Source organism: Rhinichthys klamathensis, unplaced genomic scaffold (assembly GCF_029890125.1).
Source record: "Rhinichthys klamathensis goyatoka isolate OS25496 unplaced genomic scaffold, OSU_Roscu_1.1 h1tg000149l_1, whole genome shotgun sequence".
Lineage (NCBI taxonomy): Eukaryota > Metazoa > Chordata > Actinopteri > Cypriniformes > Leuciscidae > Rhinichthys > Rhinichthys klamathensis.
The window spans coordinates 884,937-909,127 of NW_026606684.1; the positions used below are offsets into that span (position 1 = coordinate 884,937).

Genomic DNA, 24,191 nt, shown 5'->3' on the forward strand with positions numbered 1-24,191 from the left:
GGCAAGAGCCAATCCGAACGGGAGTACTGAGTACTGATAAGCTGTGCCCTCGAACGCAAACCTCAGAAAGTGCCTGTGGCGCGCTGCTATCTGGATATGAAAGTACGCGTCCTTTAAATCCACTGAAGCGAACCAATCCCCGGGACGAACTTGCGCCAGAATCTGCTTCAACGTTGTCATTTTGAACGCGCGCTTGTGAAGTGCTCGGTTTATGGGTCTCAGGTCCAGGATCGGACGGAGACCCCCCCCCCTCTCTTGGGTACCACAAAGTAGCGGCTGTAGAAACCGCTCTCCCTCTCGTTCGGGGGAACCGGTTCTATCGCTCCTTTCTCGAGCAGACTGAGAACTTCCTGTCTCAGAACGGGAACGTTTTGGGGCAAAGTTAATGACGGGATCACGCCGTTGAAACGGGGTGGTCTGCGTCTGAACTGAAGCGAATACCCGTGTCGAAATGCCCGGAATTGATTCCCACGCACCCAGAAAATGACTCAGAGTGCGTGCTCGAACTGCGGTCATAGCCGCCCCCAGTGTAGTGTTTAGACTGGAGCCGCACTCCCGCGAGGCTGATAGCCCTGGTGGGAGTGCGGCTCGCAGTGGGCTGAGTGTAGTGCTGGCGATCTCGTGCCCATGAGATGCCATTATAGTCATCGAGTGTGACCCTGCGCTGTCTCGTGAAAGGGCGGGTGACATAATGTGAGGTGTAAGAGGAAGAAAAGCTAGCGTCCGAGAAGCTGATGGCGTCGAGCTCCCTTTCTCTGGGGGTGGGTGGGCCCACCAGCGGCTCGCTGGCGGCAGTGGGCCCAATCCCTGCAGCTGCTCGAGCCGTTTCTCTCCTGGCCTTAAGGGCGCGCACTGGCATGTCCGCGCAGTGGGCGCACACGAGGTCGTCCGACAGGGCCGTCTCGGCATGGGCCAGGCCCATGCAGGCGACGCAGAACAAGTGGGTGTCGGGCGCCACGATAGGCCCCGAGCACAAGTTGCAGATGGATGCCATCGGATGCCAAAGACAGTGAGGTATCTTTAGATGCACCTTCGACGATGGCGAGTTTTTGTAGAGTATCTTCCAATTCGAAGCACACGTCGATTTGAGCGTGAAGAAAAGGATTCTGATGCAAATGACGCGCGTATGCAATTATACTGCCAGCAGGCGTGTCAGTATTTGCATATTTTGCGTCAATTGGCCAGCTGTCTCCAGCTGGCGTTAGCCCATAAGATTTCAGCAGAAGTGAAGAAGGGTAGGAGTTCCCATACTACGTCATCGACATAAATGTCGAAGTGACCTTTTTGAAAGGGAACTGAATTAAATCATCACAAACAAAATCAACAAAAGAGTTTGGGATCTGCCGACAGGAGGAGGGATCCGGAGCTCTTCACGCAACCAGGCCAACGCCAGAATGAGCTCTCCATCGTCGATTAGCGCCGCCCTTTTAAAGCGGCGCGCCTCAGTAGATCCGCCAATCAGGCTCCTCCAACGGTAGCCAATCCCTGCACACACATATACAAAAGAACCCACACAAAACATATACTGGGGATCGTAACATCAGCCAGGAGCTCATATCTCCGAAAACGTCTAAACATTTTCAAAAAGGCTCTATTTTTGTATTAGGGCTGTCACAATGTTAGATTTTTCACACCACGGTTATTGTGGCCAAAAGAATTCACAATATCGATATATCACGATATCTGTAGTTATCAGTCAAATTCATTTTTACTTTTACTTTACCCAACAAACATAATATATAAGGGTAGGCTACTGATAAACACAAGCCACATGTATTTTTTACTTCTTGCGTACTCAATCTATGGCAAATTTTTGTGAAGGAAGACAAGCATGTGAAGTTAAATAATAATAAATAAGTAAAATAATCGCAATTTATTCTCTGTAAAATTGCGTAATCCGCTGGGTGATGGACACGGAGATGGGTAAAAAGGTTGGTGGCTACACATTCTGCAGCGCCGCGTCGCGTGTAGGACAACTCGAGGTATCGCACACCGGACGCGCACTTTCTCAGTTTATGGCCAGCATGAAATTAAGATAATGGCCCTCATTTATCATTCTTGCGTAGAAACGGGCGTATATGTTGGCGTAAGATTATGCTTACACTCCTCTCACCGCCTGATTTATGAAGCTGTGCGTACCTTTGAAATCCAGGTGTACGCAATACCTGCCCTTGATAAATCCCGCGGCTGAAAACGATCGTCATTAGAATAACACGCCCCTATATATTCAAGTCTCCGCTTCCCCCACGCCCTCATTTTACGCCATGGACACACGGAAGACGGCAAAGAAGAGAAACTTCTCTGACGTGGAGCCCGAAATGACCTATCACAATGCAATATTTTACAGCACGTCTTTTGAATTAGCATTCAATTTCGAATCACGTTACATGTATGGGGTGTACAATAGTGATGATGATGATGATGTGATGTGGAGTACCATTCATTCACATCAATAATTGCATGACAATTTGTAATATTATTCTTAGTATTATTAGTATGCTTTGTATTATTAATGACGCTTATTGTTATTTAGAAGAAGAATGTCATTATTATTATTTGTATTATTATTATTATTTAAAAGAAGAAGAATGTTTTTTTATTTTATTTTGTCAGTCTGAATTATTTTTTGGTCATTGAAAGCCTTTCGTTACCGAACCCAGTCCGTGCGCACCTGCCGGGCCTAACCATGAAACGTCAGGGTAAAGCGCACAGGCTCGCAACTGAAGGAATACATATGCTTATAAATCAAATGCTTTGGTAAAGTCACACAAATTAAACATTGAAGTCAATGTTGCACAAAAATAAACACTGAAGTTTATAATTACTGTTGTTGTTGTTGTTGGTCATATATCAATATATCATATCTTTTAGTTATGTCAGTTTGAGCAGTTGATCAGTTAGTTTGTCAGTGCGTTTTGTGGTGTTAGGAATTGTTTTTCTGCGCATTTCCGCACTAACTCAAAACGTGCGTACACCACCTCCTGAGCTGGCGTAGGATTTGAGCGTGCCGTACGCCAACGTTCATATTAAAAAATCTCAAAGTCACCGTGGTTTTGGGTGTACGCCAGGTGTACGCTGGAAATTTGGTGTACGCACTTTTGATAAATGAGGGCCAATGTCTGTACTATGTTATGATTGTACTGTACAATTAAATGCAATAGTTGCTGAGTCTGTGATCTGAACACTTTACCTCAGAGCATCCATTAACTGAATGAATTGAGAATCTCTCCTGAAAATCCGATAACACCAGCAATTTTCATTCAAGCAGCTGATTTCTGTAAATGAATGTAAAACTAAATGTCATTTACGATGATTTGAGACAAATATAATGTAAATTTAATATAAAATTATGTAAATGGCGCTCTGTGTCGCAGCAGGATTTTGAACAAGGTCCTGAGCAGTTGCTGGGCGCTGCGGACAGACGCCGAATAGCACCGCCCGGTGTGTGTACACTCATAGACAAAATGTGTTTGAATTTTAAAGACGTGGCGCTGCGCTTCTCGTCAGGTGTGCAACCCCCTTTAAAGTGCTGTTTTCTTTTGAGCCGAAGAACTCCCATACAGGCGAGCTTACTTTTTTCGGGTGTGGACAGAGTGTTTCACTCTCTCGCTCAGATGACATTCTTCAGAGTAGGCTAGCTGCGCGGCCCGGGCTGCGTCTTCTTGTTTGATAGCTGTCAGCGGGTGCAATAAAGCCACCTGAGAGGTCAACCAGGTACTCGCGCTGGAGTAGCTATTTAAGTGTCATGTTATCATAACAGCCCTATTTATTTTAAACATTGTGGTTATCGCCAATACCGGTATATTGGCACACTCTAAATTAACACGATGTCGATATTTCATGCTTTGAATATCACGATTATCGTCAACACCGGTAGGCTATATTGCGACACCCCTATTTTGTATAAATCTCATATTTGAGGTCTAAACAACTACATTCTCTCCTAAAAAACTCCTAAAACTACATCCCGTGACACAATAACAGTATTTGTAAAATTATAGTGGGTTTGCTCTTCGGCCATTAATGCTTGCTGTGAGAAATGCTGCCAGTATAGATGTGGCAGAAACATGTGGAGTGATACAAACGGTGAAACGGTTCCCATGGTGATGGTAAAATATAGCATATATATGCTATATATATGAGATACATTCAATAGAATATATATATATATATATATATATAGGCCAATATATACTGTAGCTACATTATAGTAATGTTGGATGTACAATCCTGAAGAGAACCAGTCTTTAGATAGCAGAACAGTAATAAAGTCAAATTCTGTCACTTGTCATTTGAAAATATTTTTTTGTCCATAGATACTGTGTTTTGCCTTTGTAGGTCAGCCATTGATGGTTTGTAAGTCCTCCTTAAACCAGGTCTCTCGTTAATAGTAATCTGTATTTCACTTGTATTGTGAGGTGAACACGTTACTGTCTTAGGCAGCTGTCAGTCACTTCCCCCTAAGGCTATGGGAGGGTTCTGCAAAATCTGTTTTTGAGAAACTCATGACAGTTAATGAACACTTCATGATACACTGGCGTAGTCATTACTCAGAGCGCAGCGTTCAGGGGTTTACAGACCCTCTTCATCATATACCTCCACCCATCTTTCTTTATCTTTTCCCTTTTCTTTTTCGCTCAAACATTGTGGAGGAATTTCATTAAATATTCAAAAGAAGCTGTTCCAACAGGATCATAAATAATGCTTCTCTCCCAATTGTGACACACAAAGTGATGAACCTTTTTATCGCAAGTTTTTCAGACATGATCTTAAAGAGAATAATCACGTCTTTTGTTCACAGGAGAGCTAATTGCACTTCAGTGAGTGGCGTTTCACTAGGGCACCGTTTTTTTTTCTTCCTTTCTCTGTTTCTTTTTCTCCAGCACCCCCCACCCCCCATCTCTCTCTCTGTCACCAGCATGTCAGTATAATTGAATTTCTGCACACGTTCCCCTTTTTCATCAATCACACGTGCTGATAAGGTGGTTTAGGAGGGACACTCAGAGAGAGAGGGAGATGAAAAGAGAGAATGAATAAGGAGATAAAAGGACATTGAAGGAATGGAAAGCAGAGAGAAAGACTGTGGAGTTGTGTAACTGTGGTGCAGTGCGGTGCTTTGTAAGTTCACCTAAAAGTGCCCCACACAGGGAATTCAACCATCTTCAATCCCCTCCCCCCCACCACCTATGATTTCTCCTAACCACCCACATCCCCAAAGTACACTTTGACACCTTATTGTAAAGTTTTACAAAATTGTTTTACTCGGTATATTTATCTTTCAAGATTTCAAGTTGTGCTTCTTGTAACAGCTGTATTTCTGTTGTTCCACAAGCGCCACCTACTGTCAGAGTGTGAGACATTGCATTTTCTTTCAGCCGGTCTGCTGCTTTTGTTCTGATCATTGTGAAAATCAGACCAATTTTTTTACTCAGAAAATACAGTGTTGTAAAATGTAACCGGTCAATGGGAAAGAAGCTAATGTGCATTCTACAAAACTAAACAATTTGGATAAACAGGTATCTATAATTATTCACGTATATTGAAGCGCCCGCGACAACAATCATCATACATGTTCATAACCGCAATATGGATGAGACTGACACTGTTACATTAGCACAGCGTCTTCAGAGCGCTCGCGAAATGCTGAATTAAACCAATAAGACATGATGAAGCAACTACCAGGGCCCAGTGCAACTTAGAGTCAAAAGGTCCAGCTGCTCCTTATACAGTAATGCGTATATACTGCAATGGTTCTTGACCAAACATCCCGGGACATCAAGATTTTCAAATTTAACAAAACAAGCTAAAATACAAAATAAGCTACAAATCAAATTATCTTTTTAACCTCTTTAACAACAGTTTTTCCCTCTACTATGAAGTAGCCTGATTTTAAAAGTGTCATGCAAAATCCTAATAAATTCCCACTCTCACTTGGAATTTCTATAGGCTAATCAATATAAATTGATAAAGAACTGTAGAAAAGTCCAGTTTATCATAAATATCTTAAAGTCATAGGACCTTTGAATATTTTTGTGGATATTTGTGGGCCTTGGAGTCAAAAAGGTTGAGAACTTTTATACTGAAAGTAAATTTTCTGTTAAAGTAAAAATTCACCATTGAGCTGAATCAGCGCAGTCTCATCCCAAGACGTCATATAACTGACTTCTTGGGACGTCTTTTGACCATACGTCAATATCCGCCTTTTTAGGGTACCCTTAAACGTCGGTTAGATGACGTTATCGGATCCTAACTCTACCCCAGACCTAAACCTACCCCTAAACCTACCCCGTCACCTAACTGACGTTAAAGGTAAAGCGTCAGTTGTATGACGTCCCAGGATCGTCATAAACTGACGTTTAAGGGTACCCTAAAAAGGCGGATATTGACGTATAGTCAAAAGACGTCCCAAGACGTCAGTTATATGACTTCTTGGGATGAGACTGTGTTGGCTGAATTGAAACCTCTTGGCATTTCTCTTGTTCTTTTTCAGACTTATGTTACCAAATAAGTATAATTATGTAAGTATTTTCATTCCAACACTGTAAAAAAATTGCTGTAATTATGCAGCTGTTTGCCAGTAACTTACTGTAGATTTAAATTGATGTATATTTACTGGCAACAGTTTGTTCAAAGTTAAATGAACATTAAACATTAACAAGTCTTTGTCTTTACAGAATAAAATTATAAAATAACAATCTAATGCAAAGCATTCTGGGAACCAGAAATCTTCACCAACCTTTTTCTGTTTTTTTTTCCTTCAGATTTTGGTTCCCAGAATGCTTTGCATGAGGCTGTTATTTTAGTTTTATTCTGTAAAGATAAAGACTTGTTAATGTTTAATGTTCATTTAACTTTGAACAAACTGTTGCCAGTAAATAACATCAATTTAAAACTACAGTAAGTTACTGGCAAGCAGCTGCTAGTAATACTGTAATTTCTACAGTTTTTTTTTACAGTGAAGGATTGGCATCTGACAAACAAATACAAATCTGCACCAGAAATCCCTATAAACTGATTCAAAACAAAACTTAAAAGACATAAAATGAAAGAAACCATGTACTTTCATATTTGGGATTGAATTTCTTCTGCATAGGTAAGATGGTGACGTGTAGTTCTGTCTCTTTGGCTATAGTACTTCTCTGTTTATATCAGCCTTTCTCTTTCTTTCTTACTTCGGCTGCACTAATTTGCTTTATTCACTAAGAACTCTATACCACACTTACAATGAGCTCATGGAGCAGCTCTTAAGACCTAGGGCCAGATTTACTAACAGCTTGCACCAGCGCAAACCCTCTTTTGGCATAAAAAAAAACTTCTTTCAGGATTTACTAAAGACACGCAGTGAAAAATTAGCGCTGAAAAGGCGTGGACACAGTTATTTTTGCGGCTGTCCTTATTGCATATGCATTTATAGGAGATTCCCTTTCAGACGCAACATTTATTGGAGGAGAGTATTTTAATGAATCATGCAAGGTGATCTACTAAGGTTTGCGCTCGTCAATTTACTGGTATTTGCGCTAATATTTACCGCCCCAAAAAATGCACGTCTTAAACCAGACACTAATTTGCACTGCTCTTGTTAGATATGCGTCATTGTAGAAATGATCTGGCTGCGTCTGTGTTCTTTAATTTGAACGTGTCATCAGTAGATCACACGCAGAACTTTATACTCCCATGTGCTTTTTTGGAATTGTGCTCTTACTCTAATTTGCCCTGTTTAGTAAATCTGGTCACACTGGCATTAGCAACAACAACAGTATGCTACTTGGTGGAGTACCACTCCATCAAAAGCAAATTGACAATTTATAGAGTTTTCAAAGTCACAATTGCTGGGCTGGATGCTGTGATTGCATTAACACTGTGTGGCTCCTCTGTGTTGTGTTATTAGACTAGCTCTGCTGTGTTTGCTCCGCTGTTCTGGGAATGATATGAGTTGTAGGGACAACACCAGCCACCCCTAAAGCGGCCATGTGAAGCACTTTAGATTATCCACATGCTTGCTCGCATACAAAATGTCATATTTACAGTAGATTATGTACATGCACTCTTGTTGCTTGCTCAGCCAACGACGCCAACCTATATTGGCGGATCATGTCTCCTTGTAATGGAGGTCTAATCAGGCTAACAGGCATGAGAGATTGTGGCCACTTGTTCTTACCACTAGATGCTGTGATCTGAATATCTTAGTGATTATTTCTGAACAGAGAGATCTAAATGCCTCTAATGTGTATGAGAGCTGTTGAGATGTCAAAAGAGCACCTTAGATGCTCTTAGTGGTTATTGATGTGATTTATTGCATTTGATTTCTTCAGAAATAACACATTCAGTCTGTCAAGTTTGTCGGCTGCTTTTTAGATTTAAAACAGTTCAAGTACACAAGGAAAATTAAGTGTTTTTGATGTGGTGCTGCGAAGTATGCTCGCAATTAAGATTTCACCTTTTTTTAGAAGAATGATTGATGTCAGTCAAACCCCAGTATCACATACAATAAAGGAGTAATCAGAGAACTTCAGAAAGATCTGAAGATCTTAAGCGATGTCTTTTGAGAAATATCTCCACTCCAAATCATGTTTTTTTTTTCAGATAGACTTAGAAATAAGATACAACACGGTTCCTATTTTTGAGCAAACAATATAGCTTTATCGCCTCTGGCTGGTAATGGCATCTTGTTATATGAAAAGATTGAGAAAGCTCAGCAGCAGGCAGGTGTAGTGAACAGCAGACAAGATGGCACCACAGGTTCCCTCGTCACAAAAGGAGTCCCTTTGTCCCACTTTGATGAAAAGACAAATGGCACACCCATTTGTCTTTTCATCAAAGTGGGACAAAGGGACTCCTTTTGTGACGAGGGAACCTGTGGTGCCATCTTGTCTGCTGTTCACTACACCTGCCTGCTGCTGAGCTTTCTCAATCTTTTCATATCCTCCAATTTGGGCGGCCCAGCAGACAAGATGGCACCACAGGTTCCCTCGTCACAAAAGGAGTCCCTTTGTCCCACTTTGATGAAAAGACAAATGGGTGTGATAAGACCCTCAACAAAGGAATATCACAAACAAGTGACCATTTTGATCAGGATTGTCAGAGGTAAATGGCAAGAATGAGGACATCAACTTCCCACTGATCACATGGTAATCTCATGACCAGTTGCATATTGTTCACCTCAACCCTCCATTCCTGAGACCAAGGTGTAGACCAAGCTCCACAGGATGGAAAGGTGGGACGTGATGGGCGGACACTTGGAATGCTACGACCCAAACACAATCTCATGACCAGTTGCCTATTGTTCACCTCAACCCTCCATTCCTGAGACCAAGGTGTAGACCAAGCTCCACAGGATGGAAAGGTGGGACGTGATGGACGGACACTTGGAATGCTACGACCCAATCACACCACTACCGTAGGAAGGCGGGAATTAGTAACCCCCTACCCAATTGGAAGGAATAAAAGCTTTCCCAAGCAAACACACCCTCGTTCTGAGTTTTTGACATGACGAGGGAAGGAACAAGAGGATGACCGAGGTTATGAGTACCTTCACCCGCGAGTAAACCTTCACCCGCACGGACCTTCAAGCAGCCCAACCGCTTCTGCAGAGGACTTTGGGTCCAGCAATCAACGCCCGACCTGCACGAATCTCGCCGTTGTAACCTCCAGACTGCAAAGGACCCTGCGGATCGACCACCGCCTGACCTACAGTTCTCCGGATTACACAAGGACCAGCAGGGAACCCCCAGTACTCAGTGCGGCTCTGCAACTGTTGGAAAGTGATCCAGTCTACTCCCACTGCGAGCGGAAAGATACCAGTGGAAGACATACCCCATCGCCGGACTGATCACCCAACCACGTGGAACATAAATATAAGCTAACTAAACCTCTTCCCAAAGGCCTTAGCATTAGGTTGTTGCTATATTAGATTGCTATTTGTGTAGAGACTGTTTATCTAGCGTCAGCGTATACAGATAGATACATTAGACATGTTATCTGTATTCATAGTAAATGCTTATAACCAAGGGCGTAACCATTGGGGGGGTTAAACTCGCGGCATATTAATTAATTAATTAATTTATTGAATAATTTTCTTGTGTAAAAGGTAACATGCTAATTTGCCGTTCCTGTATTAGAAATATATTGTGATACTTTTACTGATTTAGGCTACTTAACGTAAATCTGTTCACCTGACTATTTATGCCATAATGACACAGTAGTTAAATTAGGTGTTTAAACACTAGCCAGATGTGGCAGCTTCCACTTAATTGATTTTTTGTGTGTTCAATATCTTATGAAAAAAAACAAGAACTTAAAGATTAATCAATTGCATCACTGTATTGGCACCTACATGCAGCAAATGTGTTATGCACAATTCAACTCTCAATACATTACACAATACAGGGTGCCACACTGGAACATCAAATTACAGTATTAAAAACTTTAAAATAGAGAAAATGAAAGTGCAATTATATTATCACTTTGCATGAAATAAGACTCAAAAATTGTGTTTGCATTTAGCCTCTGATAACATCAAATTCAGAAACTGAGAAAAAACAAGTGTGGACTAATGTTAGTTGTGCTTTGATTCATTTTGTCACTTTGCAAACTCCACCGGAGGTGGTAAGTTCCTAATAATGTACATATTTTTTTAGGTATTTTAATAAGATAAGTTACCTAAAATACGTTGCGCATACAGCTCAACTAACGCGATCGTTATAAAGGTGTTTGAACAACAAAACACATCCACTTGCACATATTTGACAATCGGAATATCAGATACATCCTGCTATTAGCTAACAAATTTGTGAAATTTTGAATAAAAAAGGAAATAAAAGCAGATTATCAGTCATTCAGCTATTGTGGCTGCGGGGTGACAAGCAATGAAAGACGCGTCTCCATGGGAACCATACAGTGATACTACGATCCCGCCCGCGCCCCACACTTTGAGAAACGCTGAGCTAACTTAACAGCTAACTTAGCAATGGGGTACCTCAGTCCCGTTTGGTCAGGATTTTTCCTCTTTTTGGCTGGTGAAAATCGAAAAATCGTTGTCTGACTGCCTTTCAGTGTACTTTTCATCTTTCCATCCGTTAGCATGCACCATCAGCTTTCTCTAACCATTCATCCCAGCGACTGCGCTGCGCAAAATAGTGAACAAACTTGGTAGAGAAAGCGGGTTGGGTAATACCAAGTAGTCGGTGCGGTGGGTACATAACAGATCATTTAAAATATGATACTATCTTTCTTGCTGGCAAATGAATTTAATAAAGAAAGCGAACAAAGTATTCATTCGGAATATTTCATATTTATTTTAATCTGAATGATGTGATGATATTAGCTGGATCTGATTTTTGAAGGGGTCATGACCCCCGTAACCCCCGTGCAAATTACGCGCATGCTTATAACTATTTCATACCAGCATCCAGAAAGACCACAATTGACTCCCCCATAGACTGCTAATTACCCATTCATTGCTTCGTCCAATCCGTTGCTCATCTACTTGGCATTAATTTAGTTAACGTCCACTTGTGTAGTAGTTTGTAGTTTCTGTTTGATTATTGATCAAATTTTCTTAGTAGTTTAGTCATTTTCCTTAGTAGCATTTAGTAAGTGTGATATCTTGTATATCTTTTTGTGAATAAATTCATATTATTGCATACTGTGCCATTGCATACTGTGCCTTGTGTTAATAATCAAAGGCTCTACAAGCTCACCAGAATCTCACTAAATCCTTCAGATTGATCAGATGAGGAACCTACAATTTATATAATTCTAATTTAGTCAACAACAATCTTCCATGATTGTTCTTTATTGCCAAGGTGAAATTCCTTGGTTGGTGCCCCGTAATATAGGAAGGAATCATCTGACATTGTCAAACTCACCTTAGGTGACGGGTGACCAAAAACTCAATATAAATATTAATACTAAATATTAATATTAATATTTAAGATCATAAATCACCACACAGGGATGATGCAGACTCTCAGGAAAGTGGGTGGGAAATTAACTAGTATTGCTACTCTTAAGATGTGCAGACAAATCTTCTTTCACACCCCTGAAGCTGATTACACATGCCTGTCATGTCACACTCTGTGCTTCGCTGTGAAATTACATTTACTGTAGACAACAATGGAAAATCTTTATAAATGTTCTTTGTGAATCATACTTTTCATGCTGCAGTCTGTGGCTATAAATTGTATTAAAAAACATTATACAATTAAATCATATTATGCTAAATATAATATAATATAAATTGTTTCACATCACACATTAGAATAAATTTGTATACATAAAACTATATAAAATATCTTACTTTTGTTCATCTTTTGTTTCTTTTTCTTGGTCTCTGTAATTGTTGGTTTCATTCATGTTGCAGCAAGAGAACACATTGTTTTTAACATTACAATTACCCTTCCCTCTCTTTCCATCATCTATTGAGTTCATTCGCAGAATGATGTCAACGAGGGCTCACCTCGCACAATCTACATGTTCACCCCACACATAGCACCCATGAGACTGATGATTATGAGGTCACGTTTGGTTAACCCTACACTTGAAGAGTTGATGGACAACTGTGGGGAGCTGGCAGCTTGAGCTGATTAATCTTTATGCCATTATTCGATACGTAATATAATCTGCTCCATTTGCGTTGACATCTCCAGATCTGATTTAAAAGAAATTGCCACTCAAAACTGTGGCTCTTTAAGATAACATCATGATAACATTTGAGTAATAATTAAAATCTTTCCAAGGTCAGGTGAGACAGTGAAAAATAAATTAGGACCGTCTTGTCGTCGATCTGTCATTTAAGTAAATGCGTAGTCTCATAGGGGCCAGTTCACATAACATTGCCACTGTTGCACACAATATTTCAATAAAAAAAAAATAAAAAAAAGTTTTATCAAGTTTATAGATTCTAGATTTAACATTGTAATGCTTTTTCATGACCCTAGAATGCATAATGGGGCTTAAATTGACCCAATAGTGTGCGATTTATAAATCTTGTGTGAGCCTCAGCAATATAATTTAAATATTTTTTTAAATAACCTTTTTTTAAATACATTCTATGCATATCCATTTTATTTAGATTTACTATGGTATTTTATTTATTTATTTATTTTTGTATTTGTATTTGTATTTGTATTTGTATTTAGTATTTAGTCTTTGACAGTCTATGGATTACTTAGAAATTTGGTTTTATGACCCTGTTTTATTTTTTGTTGAAAACAAAAACACTATTTATTAGGGTGTGTAATGGTATTCGACTTGAACCATCACATTATTGACATAATGATTCAGTGCCTACAATCAGACAAAGAATACAGTCGGTCACAGGCGATCCACACTCCAATCCAGAAGGGGGAGTGTGCGGTAATGCAACGCTGTTTGCTAACCACCACAACAGAAAAAAGCACAGAAGAAGAAGAACAGACGATCTATGCATAGATATATTTACGTGGCGTGAAAATTTGCAGCTAATTTTATTGGTTAAGGTTACTGTGACCGGTAGGTTTAGGGATCAGTGTTTGGTGTAGGCAATCAGTACAGTGATTGACATGACCAATGAAATCTTTAGAATGGGGGAAAAATCACATGTTTACATGTAATCTCTCAACCAGTTTAAACCACAGAAAGACATCAATAAAACAGCTTGGGAATAATATCTCACATAGCATTATTTGCTTCTGGCAAGTCATTTAGTGTCCACAGCCAGTTAGTTCACTAGAGAAATTAACTTTACCTGTTAGTAATGTCTTAATTATTTCGTATGTTTAAATAAATCTTTCATGAAACAAGTTATGACAGTAACTGTGTAAATTATTATATTTCAAAAATGAATTGGGGTAGAAAAGTAATTAAAAAATAATTGTATAATTAGATTAGTTCATACAAAACCTGCCATTTACATGTTTTTTTATTTATTTGAGTGTTGATTATTATATCTAAAAATAAATAGCAACTGAATTTAATAGTTTGGGCTCTGTTGTTAACTGTAACCTTTAATATTATAGTGATGTGTTAATAAGGGCTCCCCGTATATAGTTCACTGCATTAGCAGTGTCATGAAACTGCACATGGAACAAGGACAGAGGTGATCCAAACGCAGGCTTTATTATAAGGAGAATCCAGAGACAGGTACAGGGAAACAGGCAGGGATCAAGACCAGGTAAGCAGTCCAAACAAACATCAAATCAATGCAGGGATAAGGCAAACGGGAAACCAGGAACAGGCAGATGAATCGAAACACTGGAATACTCGGAAACTGGAACAAGGCTAGGTAATGCAGTCAGACACATACAATACTGAGCCCCGAACAAAGGGAAAACTCAGGCTTAAATCAGGGAAGCTCAATCTAAAACAGGTGCAATAAATAAACCATAATCAGTCCAGGGTCAAACATAATGGAAACAATAAACTAGGAAGGAGTGCCCTCCAGAGGCTCAAGCGGGCACTCCAGCCGCAGATCGTCACATAATCCCCCCTCTAAGGAGCGGCTTCCAGACGCTCCTAAGAGCTCCGGAGGGAGGTCGACGGGGGATGGGATGGAGGGCCAGGCCCGTGGAGAGGCAGGGGGCCTGGAGACCAGAGCCAGGCACGAGACCACGGGAAGAAACGCTCCGCAAGAAGCCAGGGCGGAGCATGCTTGGCCGGAAGACAGGCTGGAGCATAAGTGACAGGAGAACAGAACGGAGCACACATAACACAGGACCAGGGCAGAGAGTACACTTAGAAGGGTACCTGGACGGAGCAGACTCGGACGGAGACGAGGGCGGAGCAGACTGAGGCGAAGGCCAGGGCGGAGCAGGATGAGGCGAAGGCCAGGGTGGTGAAGCCCCTGCAGACGACCATGGTGGCGCAGCCTTTATGGCCTCTTCACCGGACCCTTGCCCCCCCCCCCCCCCCCCCCAAAAAATACTTGGGGAAATCCACGGGTTCAGGAAAGGCCTCCCGGAGCTTGAAGGGCGCAGGCAGGGCGAGGCGCAGAGGCGGGGCCGGCAGGGCGAGGCGTCTGGGTACGCTCACTGGAGCCTGATGAGCCGAGCGAGTCCTCCTTCTCTTCCTTCTGCGACGGCGCTTCACTGGGCTTGACTCGGTAGACTCACTTGACTCGGTAGGCTCACTTGAGGCGGGGCCGGCAGGGCGAGAAGTCTGGGTACGCTCACTGGAGCCTGATGAGCCGAGCGAGTCCTCCTTCTCTTCCTTCTGCGACGGCGCTTCACTGGGCTTGACTCGGTAGACTCACTTGACTCGGTAGGCTCACTTGAGGCGGGGCCGGCAGGGCGAGAAGTCTGGGTACGCTCACTGGAGCCTGATGAGCCGAGCGAGTCCTCCTTCTCTTCCTTCTGCGACGGCGCTTCACTGGGCTTGACTCGGTAGACTCACTTGACTCGGTAGACTCACTTGAGGCGGGGCTGGCAGGGCGAGAAGTCTGGGTACGCTCACTGGAGCCTGGTGAGCCGAGCGAGTCCTCCTTCTCTTCCTTCTGCGACGGCGCTTCACTGGGCTTGACTCGGTAGACTCACTTGAGGCGGGGCCGGCAGGGCGAGAAGTCTGGGTACGCTCACTGGAGCCTGATGAGCCGAGCGAGTCCTCCTTCTTTTCCTTCTGCGACGGCGCTTCACTGGGCTTGACTCGGTAGACTCACTTGAGGCGGGGCCGGCAGGGCGAGAAGTCTGGGTACGCTCACTGGAGCCTGATGAGCCGAGCGAGTCCTCCTTCTCTTCCTTCTGCGATGGCGCTTCACTGGGCTTGACTCGGTAGACTCACTTGACTCGGTAGACTCACTTGAGGCGGGGCCGGCAGGGCGAGAAGTCTGGGTACGCTCACTGGAGCCTGATGAGCCGAGCGAGTCCTCCTTCTCTTCCTTCTGCGACGGCGCTTCACTGGGCTTGACTCGGTAGACTCACTTGACTCGGTAGACTCACTTGAGGCGGGGCCGGCAGGGCGAGAAGTCTGGGTACGCTCACTGGAGCCTGATGAACCGAGCGAGTCCTCCTTCCCTTCCTTCTGCGATGGCGCTTCACTGGGCTTGACTCGGTAGACTCACTTGACTCGGTAGACTCACTTGAGGCGGGGCCGGCAGGGCGAGAAGTCTGGGTACGCTCACTGGAGCCTGATGAGCCGAGCGAGTCCTCCTTCTCTTCCTTCTGCGACGGCGCTTCACTGGGCTTGACTCGGTAGACTCACTTGACTCGGTAGACTCACTTGAGGCGGGGCCGGCAGGGTGAGAAGTCTGGGTACGCTCACTAGAGCCTGATGAGCCGAGCGAGTCCTCCTTCTCTTCCTTCTGCGACGGCGCTTCACTGGGCTTGACTCGGTAGACTCACTTGACTCGGTAGACTCACTTGACTCGGTAGACTCACTTGACTCGGTAGACTCAGTAGAAAACTCTTGAGGCAGGAATACAACGGAGCTCACGTGAAGTGTTAGAACGACGGGATTCACCTGTTGCGTGGATTCGGAGGACCCTTTACGAAGCGCTGGTTCAACTGGGCTTTCATGTAGCGCAAATTCGGCGGAGCACGTGTGAAGCGCTGGTTCACCGGGAGACTCTAGATGGGTGGATTCAGTGGGTACCTTGTAAAATGGCGAATCGTCGGGTCCTCTGTGAAGCAAAAGTTCCAAAAAATCCACAGTAAAAAGCGAACCGCTCATGGAAAGGCCCAGGTCATCATATTGGGTAAGAGTCCAGCTTGAATTTGGAAACGATATAGCAGAGCCGAGCGGTTCAGACAGTCCTCCCCGAAAGAACATCATTAAACAGAAATCATCTAAGTAGGACTGACGAGAGAGCTTCAAAAAATCGGTCACAAAAACCTTGAGAGGACGTTCTCCTTGACGGAGGCTTACGATCTGCGCTGTGGGATCCATAACGAGGTCCGTGCTCCTGTCAGCCGCTGGATCAGTAGTGGCTCAGTATTCTGTCATGAAACTGCACATGGAACAAGGACAGAGGTGATCCAAACGCAGGGTTTATTATGAGGAGAATCCAGAGACAGGTACAGGGAAACAGGCAGGGATCAAGACCAGGTAAGCAGTCCAAACAAACATCAAATCAATGCAGGGATAAGGCAAACGGGAAACCAGGAACAGGCAGATGAATCGAAACACTGGAATACTCGGAAACTGGAACAAGGCTAGGTAATGCAGTCAGACACATACAATACTGAGCCCCGAACAAAGGGAAAACTCAGGCTTAAATCAGGGAAGCTCAATCTAAAACAGGTGCAATAAATAAACCATAATCAGTCCAGGGTCAAACATAAGCCCCTTTCACACAGAGATTCCGGAAAATACACGGATAAAGTGACCCGGGATTTGACCCGGGTTCGTTTGATTCTGCTTCATTCACACCGCCAGTGATTTGCCGGAATCAGAGAGCGCGTTCACACACAAGCCGTGTATGTTCCCGAAAGACGCGTGACGTTGGATGTGACGGGTCTCTACTTCAGTCCAGTTTGCAGACATTTTTTCGTTCTTTCTTGTATCGATGACGAACACAAACTTTCTTCTAGAGTAACTGAGCCGCACGATAACTACGTCATTGCAAAGGCTCGTGAATCCTCACTACGACACACCCCTTATACGGCATTGGTTCTGGCTTTTGTTCACACAGCGCGCGTTCCGGGTCTGAACACGGCAATGTTACTAGGTCCCCAACCCGGCATCGATCCCGGCATCAATCCCAGGTCGTGTTTGCGTTCACACAGAAGGCACTCTGGCAATTTGCCGGCAATTTGCCGGGTTCAAAGTGCTGTGTGAAAGGGGCTATAATGGAAACAATAAACTAGGAAGGAGTGCCCTCCAGAGGCTCAAGCGGGCACTCCAGCCGCAGATCGTCACACTTTTTTATTCTTAAGAAAATGTTAATTATAATTGAATTTATTTAACGAGAGAGACACAATTTGTTCAATAAACCACTGTTACTAAGAAAAAAAGAAGAAAAAAGAAGCTATTTTATGTTTAGACAACTACTCGTACTAAACCCAAATAATGACAATGAATTAAACATTTTTATTAAAAAAAGTCATCACTTGAATGAAACTTTCTTATGTGACATTTTATTAAATCTTGCAGAAAAACCAGAGACACAGGTATGGAAAAAACTCTCATTATCAGCCCACCGACTGGCTAATTAACATCTAATGCATTGCAAGACCACTCAATGAAGCGTCTCCAGTGTCGACCCCATGTTTCATTAACCATCCGTCACCAAAACAGAAGATAATCACTGCGTATCTCAGAAGTGACTTTTAATGAATGTATTATATTGGGCTGGCATCAAATGAAAAGATCGACAAAGCCCGGAAGAAGATCTGATATGGTTTGAAGATATTGATGTCGCTGAGTGCCAGATGGTTGGTTTTTTAAAAGTAACATGACGGTTTTGGTCAAAGCAGATTTGTGTTCAATTAGGCACTGGTTGCAGTGATGGGAATAACGGTTACTAACGGCATTACTTTTTCCAGTAACGAGTAATCTAATTGATTACTCTTCTCATCTTAATAACGCCGTTCCCGTTACTGCCAAAAATGCGGCGCGTTACTATAACTGATGAAGCTGGGTTTTTTTTTTTCATCAGACCAACTAGATCTCTGAGCGAGGGGCAAATACTTTTTTTACTGTTCTTCCTTGGTTAGTGGGCAGAGCACGAGACAAGCGCATAAATGCTGACGACTGAGGTAGAGTAAAATGTCATTGTAGGCCAATCAGAGGTAGAGTTGGGCGGGTGTTCGAAAGCACGCATAGTAGTAGGCATTCGGCACTTTTGACTCAGCTCACTGAAAAGAGCCGGCTCTTTTGGCTCACAAACGGCTCTTTAAATGACTTTGACTATAATATATATATTTTTTTTACATAAATATTTAATTTCTATAGGCTAAATTTGTAAAAAATAGAGTCGGCTCTTCAGATATGCGAGCCAGCTCCCGACGTTCACCTAAAAGAGCCGGTTCTTAGAGTCGCCTCATTCGCGAATCGCGAACGACCCATCAAAAGCTCATTCGCGAACGAGTCGATCCATCATCACTAACGGCTAACGCTCATGAATTGCGAACGACCCATCATAACGCATAGTCGGACAGGACAGGACACACAATGAACAACACAAGCAAGCCAGTCAGTCAACGAGAGACAGGTATGGCGACGAGCTTAACAAGCTTAATTTAATTTTGCCCAGTTGTGGCCTGTTGAGGGGCAATATATCAAAAGTTCCAAAACATCTATTGTGTTATTTGCATTGATCCACTATATAAACATAATATCTACATGGCATTTGATTGGAGGCTAGTCTCACTTTGTCCCACAGTAACATTTTTTTTTTTTTAGATGTGTGTACAATGTTTCATGTTTCTGTTAATAATGTATTGTATTAAGTGTCCATTTCATTATACTATTCAGATTTATCATAAATAATTGAACATGCACATGTATTGTAAGTTCCGTTAAAGAGGGGTAGAGGTGGGGTCACATTTGAGCATTTAAAATTTAATTTTACTTGAAAGTAACGCAATAGTTACTTTCTTAAGTAACTAGTTACTTTTAAAACTTGTAACTGAGTAACTAATTTAGTTACTTTTTGGAAGTAGTAACTAGTAACTGTAACTAATTACTTTTTAAAAGTAACTTGCCCAACACTGACTGGTTGTGTGTGTGTGAAGTGTTATCCAGTTAGCTTGTGTTTACTTAGCAGCGTCAGTGTGTATTTAGTTTCCCCAGTGTGTGAAATTGGCAATGTCAAGCCAAGCTTCCTTAAAAATAGCAAACCAACTAAGTGAAACGTTTTTTCCTCCCAATATATGCAGACTCACTACCTGTTGCTTACTGTAGGCATCTTTCACACATGCACACATTCACAAACACAGATGCCTCATCTTACAACTGTATTGATTCATGGGCTACCTTTAATTCCCCATTTATGAGGCCATAGTCATTGGTTTGACATTGAAATGGTGATGGGAAAACTAGCGTCCACAGTGATTGAAAAGGTCAATGAAGGCATGTTGCGTTCCTTACAAGCTTCCAATCCTCTCATTCATAAAATGACTGAAAAGTTTGAACTCAAGAGTATGAATCTTAAAATGAGTGTGTCCTTTATTCCTCAGAGGGCCTGTTAAAGCTGTGGAATTGTGGGACGCTGGAGGGAATAGTTCTAAAGGCACATGGGGATTGAATCTGCTCATCCAGAAAGAACTGGCTCGGTGCATCATTATGATTAGACAATGAGTTCATCAAGGCCAGAGCTGCACATATCAGATGGATCTCAAAGGAGTTAAAGAACCAGAATAGCTCTTCTCTTTCCTTTTTGTCTCGTTACATTTTAATAAAGAACCTTATTAACCTTTTTTAACTTTGTCAGTCTGTAATACTGAGTTCAGAGCTCCCTAAATATTTAAAAAAAAAAAAAAAAATTCTGTCTATTCTACTGTATTTATTTGAGGGAATTATGGAATTTTAGCTGATGTTTAATTTAAAGTTTATTAGGGATGCACTAAAAAATATTATTATATTTAAAATGTTTTTAATGTTTAACTTTAAGTGAGCGTTAGATGCCGGCAATTGTAAATTAAAAGTAAAAAATATATATAGACCCAAAAGTGATATGGTACTGATGCATTGTTGAAAGCCTATATTTATCATGTTGTGACTCACATCTTTTTATCTTTGTTTGTTCAACAGGATGTGAAATCAACATTCTTCCAGTTCGGGGCCTCCATCCAGCAGGAGGCATTGCTCATGCTTAACATCATGGAAGAGTACGACTGGCACGTCTTCACCATAGTGACCAGCAAGTTCCCAGGCTACCAGGATTTCATCACCATCCTGAAGACAACGGTCGACAACAGCTTTGTCGGTTGGGACCTCCAGAACACCATCACCCTGGATGCCGTGGACGGGGACACCAGGACCCAGATCCAGTTGAAGAAGGTGCAGTCTCCAGTCATCCTCTTGTACTGCTCCAAGGACGAAGCAGCTTACATCCTGGAAGAGGCCCGTTCGCTGGGCCTGACCGGGTTCGGGTACATCTGGATCGTGCCCAGCTTGACCACGGGCAACCCAGATATCACTCCAGATTCGTTACCCTCTGGAATGATCTCTGTATCCTACGATGACTGGGACTATCCTCTTGAGGCACGGGTTCGAGATGGGCTTGGGATTATAACCACAGCAGCTGCAGCCATGTTGGAAGAGTTTGGGGACATCCCTGAGGCCAAAACCAGCTGCTATGGCCAAATGGAGAAAACCAAGTTGCCGCCCAGCGCGTTACACAAGTGAGTGAAGGACGAGAACCGGCTTATTATCTGTGTGTCTACAATATGTTAATGTTTTCTGTCAACAGCCTGTCTACTTCCTGCACTTTAAAAAGTGGAAACAAGAGGGATATTTATGTGAGAAAGCACATAAACAGTTTTTGACCAGTTAAGTGGAAAAAGGAAAAGGTGAAAAAAAAAAAAACCCAAGAGGTCTGTGTTAGAGACATAGGGCATATCGGGTAAATGCAAAGTAAAGTCTCAGCTTTCTAATGATAGAACTACTATGTTTCTAGGTGGCCATCATTAAAACTTGTTTTTAAGAAAATGGCCTCTAAAGATTGCAAATATATATAATATATACATATATAAATATATGTATTTATTTGGATGAATACTTTTAATTAAGACATCAAATATCAGGTTAAGTAAAAATATGATGCAAATATCATATAGTGCCTATTTGTAAGTTTGGGGTAAGTATGATTTTTTAAAATGTGTTTAAAAATAAGTCTCTTGTGCTCACCAAGGCTCCATTTATTTGATCTAAAATTCTTATTAAATATTATTTAAAAATATATGAATATTTTAAATATATTTTTAAATGTTATTTATTCCTGTGATGCAAAGCTGATCCTTCAGAAATCAGTCTAATATGCTGATTTGCTGCTCAAGAAACGTCTCGGTTACTTACTCGGTACTCGGTTATGTAACCCTCGTTCCCTGAAGGAGGGAACGGGAGACGTAACATCGACGTGACGACGTAATTGGGATCACTTCAGGGAGCCCTATCAACTTCTAGTGTCTACAGAACGAGCCAATGAACGTTGGCGTGCGTGAACGTTGGCGTGCGTGAACGCATCATGCGCCCCGCCCCGCAGCAAGGGTATAAACAGGAAGCGGAAACACACATTGTTTTTCGCTGAGGAGCCGTGATCGTGATGGCCGTGCAGCGATGGTCAGCAGCCGTGGCAACGGGACGTTACGTCTCCCGTTCCCTCCTTCAGGGAACGAGGGTTACATTAGTAACCGAGACGTTCCCTTTCAGTCGCTCACGTTCGACGTAACATCGACGTGACGACGTAATTAGGATCCCATGGAAAACGCCACAGCTGCTGCCACATCCAGCCCCCTACGCAAGACTCTCCGACCCCCAACTGTGCACACTGTGGCACCGCGTGAGAGATTCTTAGTGTGTGTGCGTTTTGAGAGGCCAGCATGGCGTCTGTTCCCACGCCAGGAACGCCAACACTGTCACTGCGTAACGGGTGCCGGTGTGTGCCGGAGCCTGGCGTGACAGTGGAGGATCTGCTGCTGGTGATAGGAGAGCAGGTAAATTTTGAGAATGTCGTATCGGCTTCCCGGATGAATAAAGCAGTTGTTGTTTTTTTAAAGTCCGAGGCGCTAGTTAATCAGTTGACTGTCAGCGGTATATGGGTGAAGGAAGCATATGTTCCGGTAACCCCGCTATCCGCTCCAGCAACCAAAGTTACAATTTCAAATGTTCCTCCTTTTGTATCTAATGACGTTATCACCAAAGAGTTGCAAAGATTTGGTAAAATCGCGGGTGCCGTCCGAATGATTCCCTTGGGGTGTAAAAATGCCGAGTTAAAGCATGTACTTTCGTTTAGACGCCATGTTTACATGTTTTTAAATTCACCAGAGCGAACTTTGGAAGTTTCTTTCCGTGTCACCCAAAGTGGGAATTCGTTTATGGTTTACGCCACTACTGACAGTCTACGCTGCTTTGAGTGTGGAGATCTGGGCCATAAGCGCTTCGGGTGTCCACACAGAGACGAACAGCGCGAGTCCACACCAGACGCGAACAACACCGATCAATCATTAAATAACACAGGAACACGGATCGCTGAGGAGCAGGATAAAGTCACTATAGAGGAAGAGCAGGGACAGCAGGAGGTGAGTGAAGTAAATGTTGGGAGAAAGGAACAGCCTGGCTGTAGTTATGCTTCTGATAAATCAGTGTGCGTCTGATGTTGTTGATAAGACTCAAGGTGATGTTGAGGAGGTGTGTCAGAGAAATGATACAGTACAGGTAGAAGGGGAAAAGGAAAATATGGATGATGAAATGGAGGATTTATCTCAGTGTAGTAATGATGGAATGTCAGAGGTTGTAAAAGATATGTATACTGTTGAGCAAATCAACTCTTTTCTTGACAAAACAAAAGGAAAACCCGGTGTTGAAATAGGAGACTACTTCCCTGATGTGGAAAAGTTAATTTCTTCTGTAATGTGGGCTAGAAAAATGAACAACTATGATGAGCTTTCACAACAAAAGAGGTTTCGTTTGAAGAAACATATAACTACTTTAAGATTAGGCAAGAAAGTAGGAAAAGCGAGGGGAAAAACTAAATAATTATGACTGTAACCCTCTACTTTATTTACTGCTTTCTTTTTCTCTCTCTCTTCCTTATGGAGAACTTACAGGTGGGTTCCCTAAATGTAAATGGGATGAGGGATGGGAAGAAAAATTGGTTACTTTCAGAAACTATACGCCTGAAAGATCTAAGCGTAGTTTTTCTGCAGGAGACCCATAGTGACCAAAGAAATGAGGTTGACTGGGGTTTGTGGTGGGAGGGAGAGAAGGTTCTCAGTCATGGGACTAATCTTAGTGCTGGGGTGGCTGTGCTTTTTTCCCCTGGTCTTAAAGCAAACATTTTATCAAAAAACGAGGTAGAACCAGGGAGATTATTACTTATTAGGGCTGAAATTAGTAATTTTGTTTTTGTGTTCATAAACATTTATGCTCCTAATTTAGGACCAGATAGGTTGCAGTTTTTTGCCAAACTCGAGGAAGTTTTAGACCAACAGCAGGATGGGGAGTTAATAATACTAGGAGGAGATTGGAACTGCACTTTAGACTTCACAAAAGACAGGAATGGGGAAGAACCTCACGCACAGTCCGCTGCAGTTTTAGCTAACGTGATAAAAAAAAAA

The 24,191-nt window shown here is 42.5% G+C and overlaps 1 protein-coding gene across 2 annotated transcripts in view; it reads left to right on the forward strand.

Moving 5' to 3' along the window:
* grin2aa (glutamate receptor, ionotropic, N-methyl D-aspartate 2A, a) overlaps positions 1–24,191 on the forward strand; it is a 250,984-nt gene that overhangs the window by 122,399 nt on the left and 104,394 nt on the right. For both annotated transcript variants that reach the window (XM_056258184.1, XM_056258185.1), the window contains one exon: positions 20,665–21,257. In XM_056258184.1, coding sequence (XP_056114159.1) covers positions 20,665–21,257 — 593 coding nt within the window. The remainder of the gene's footprint in view (positions 1–20,664; positions 21,258–24,191) is intronic.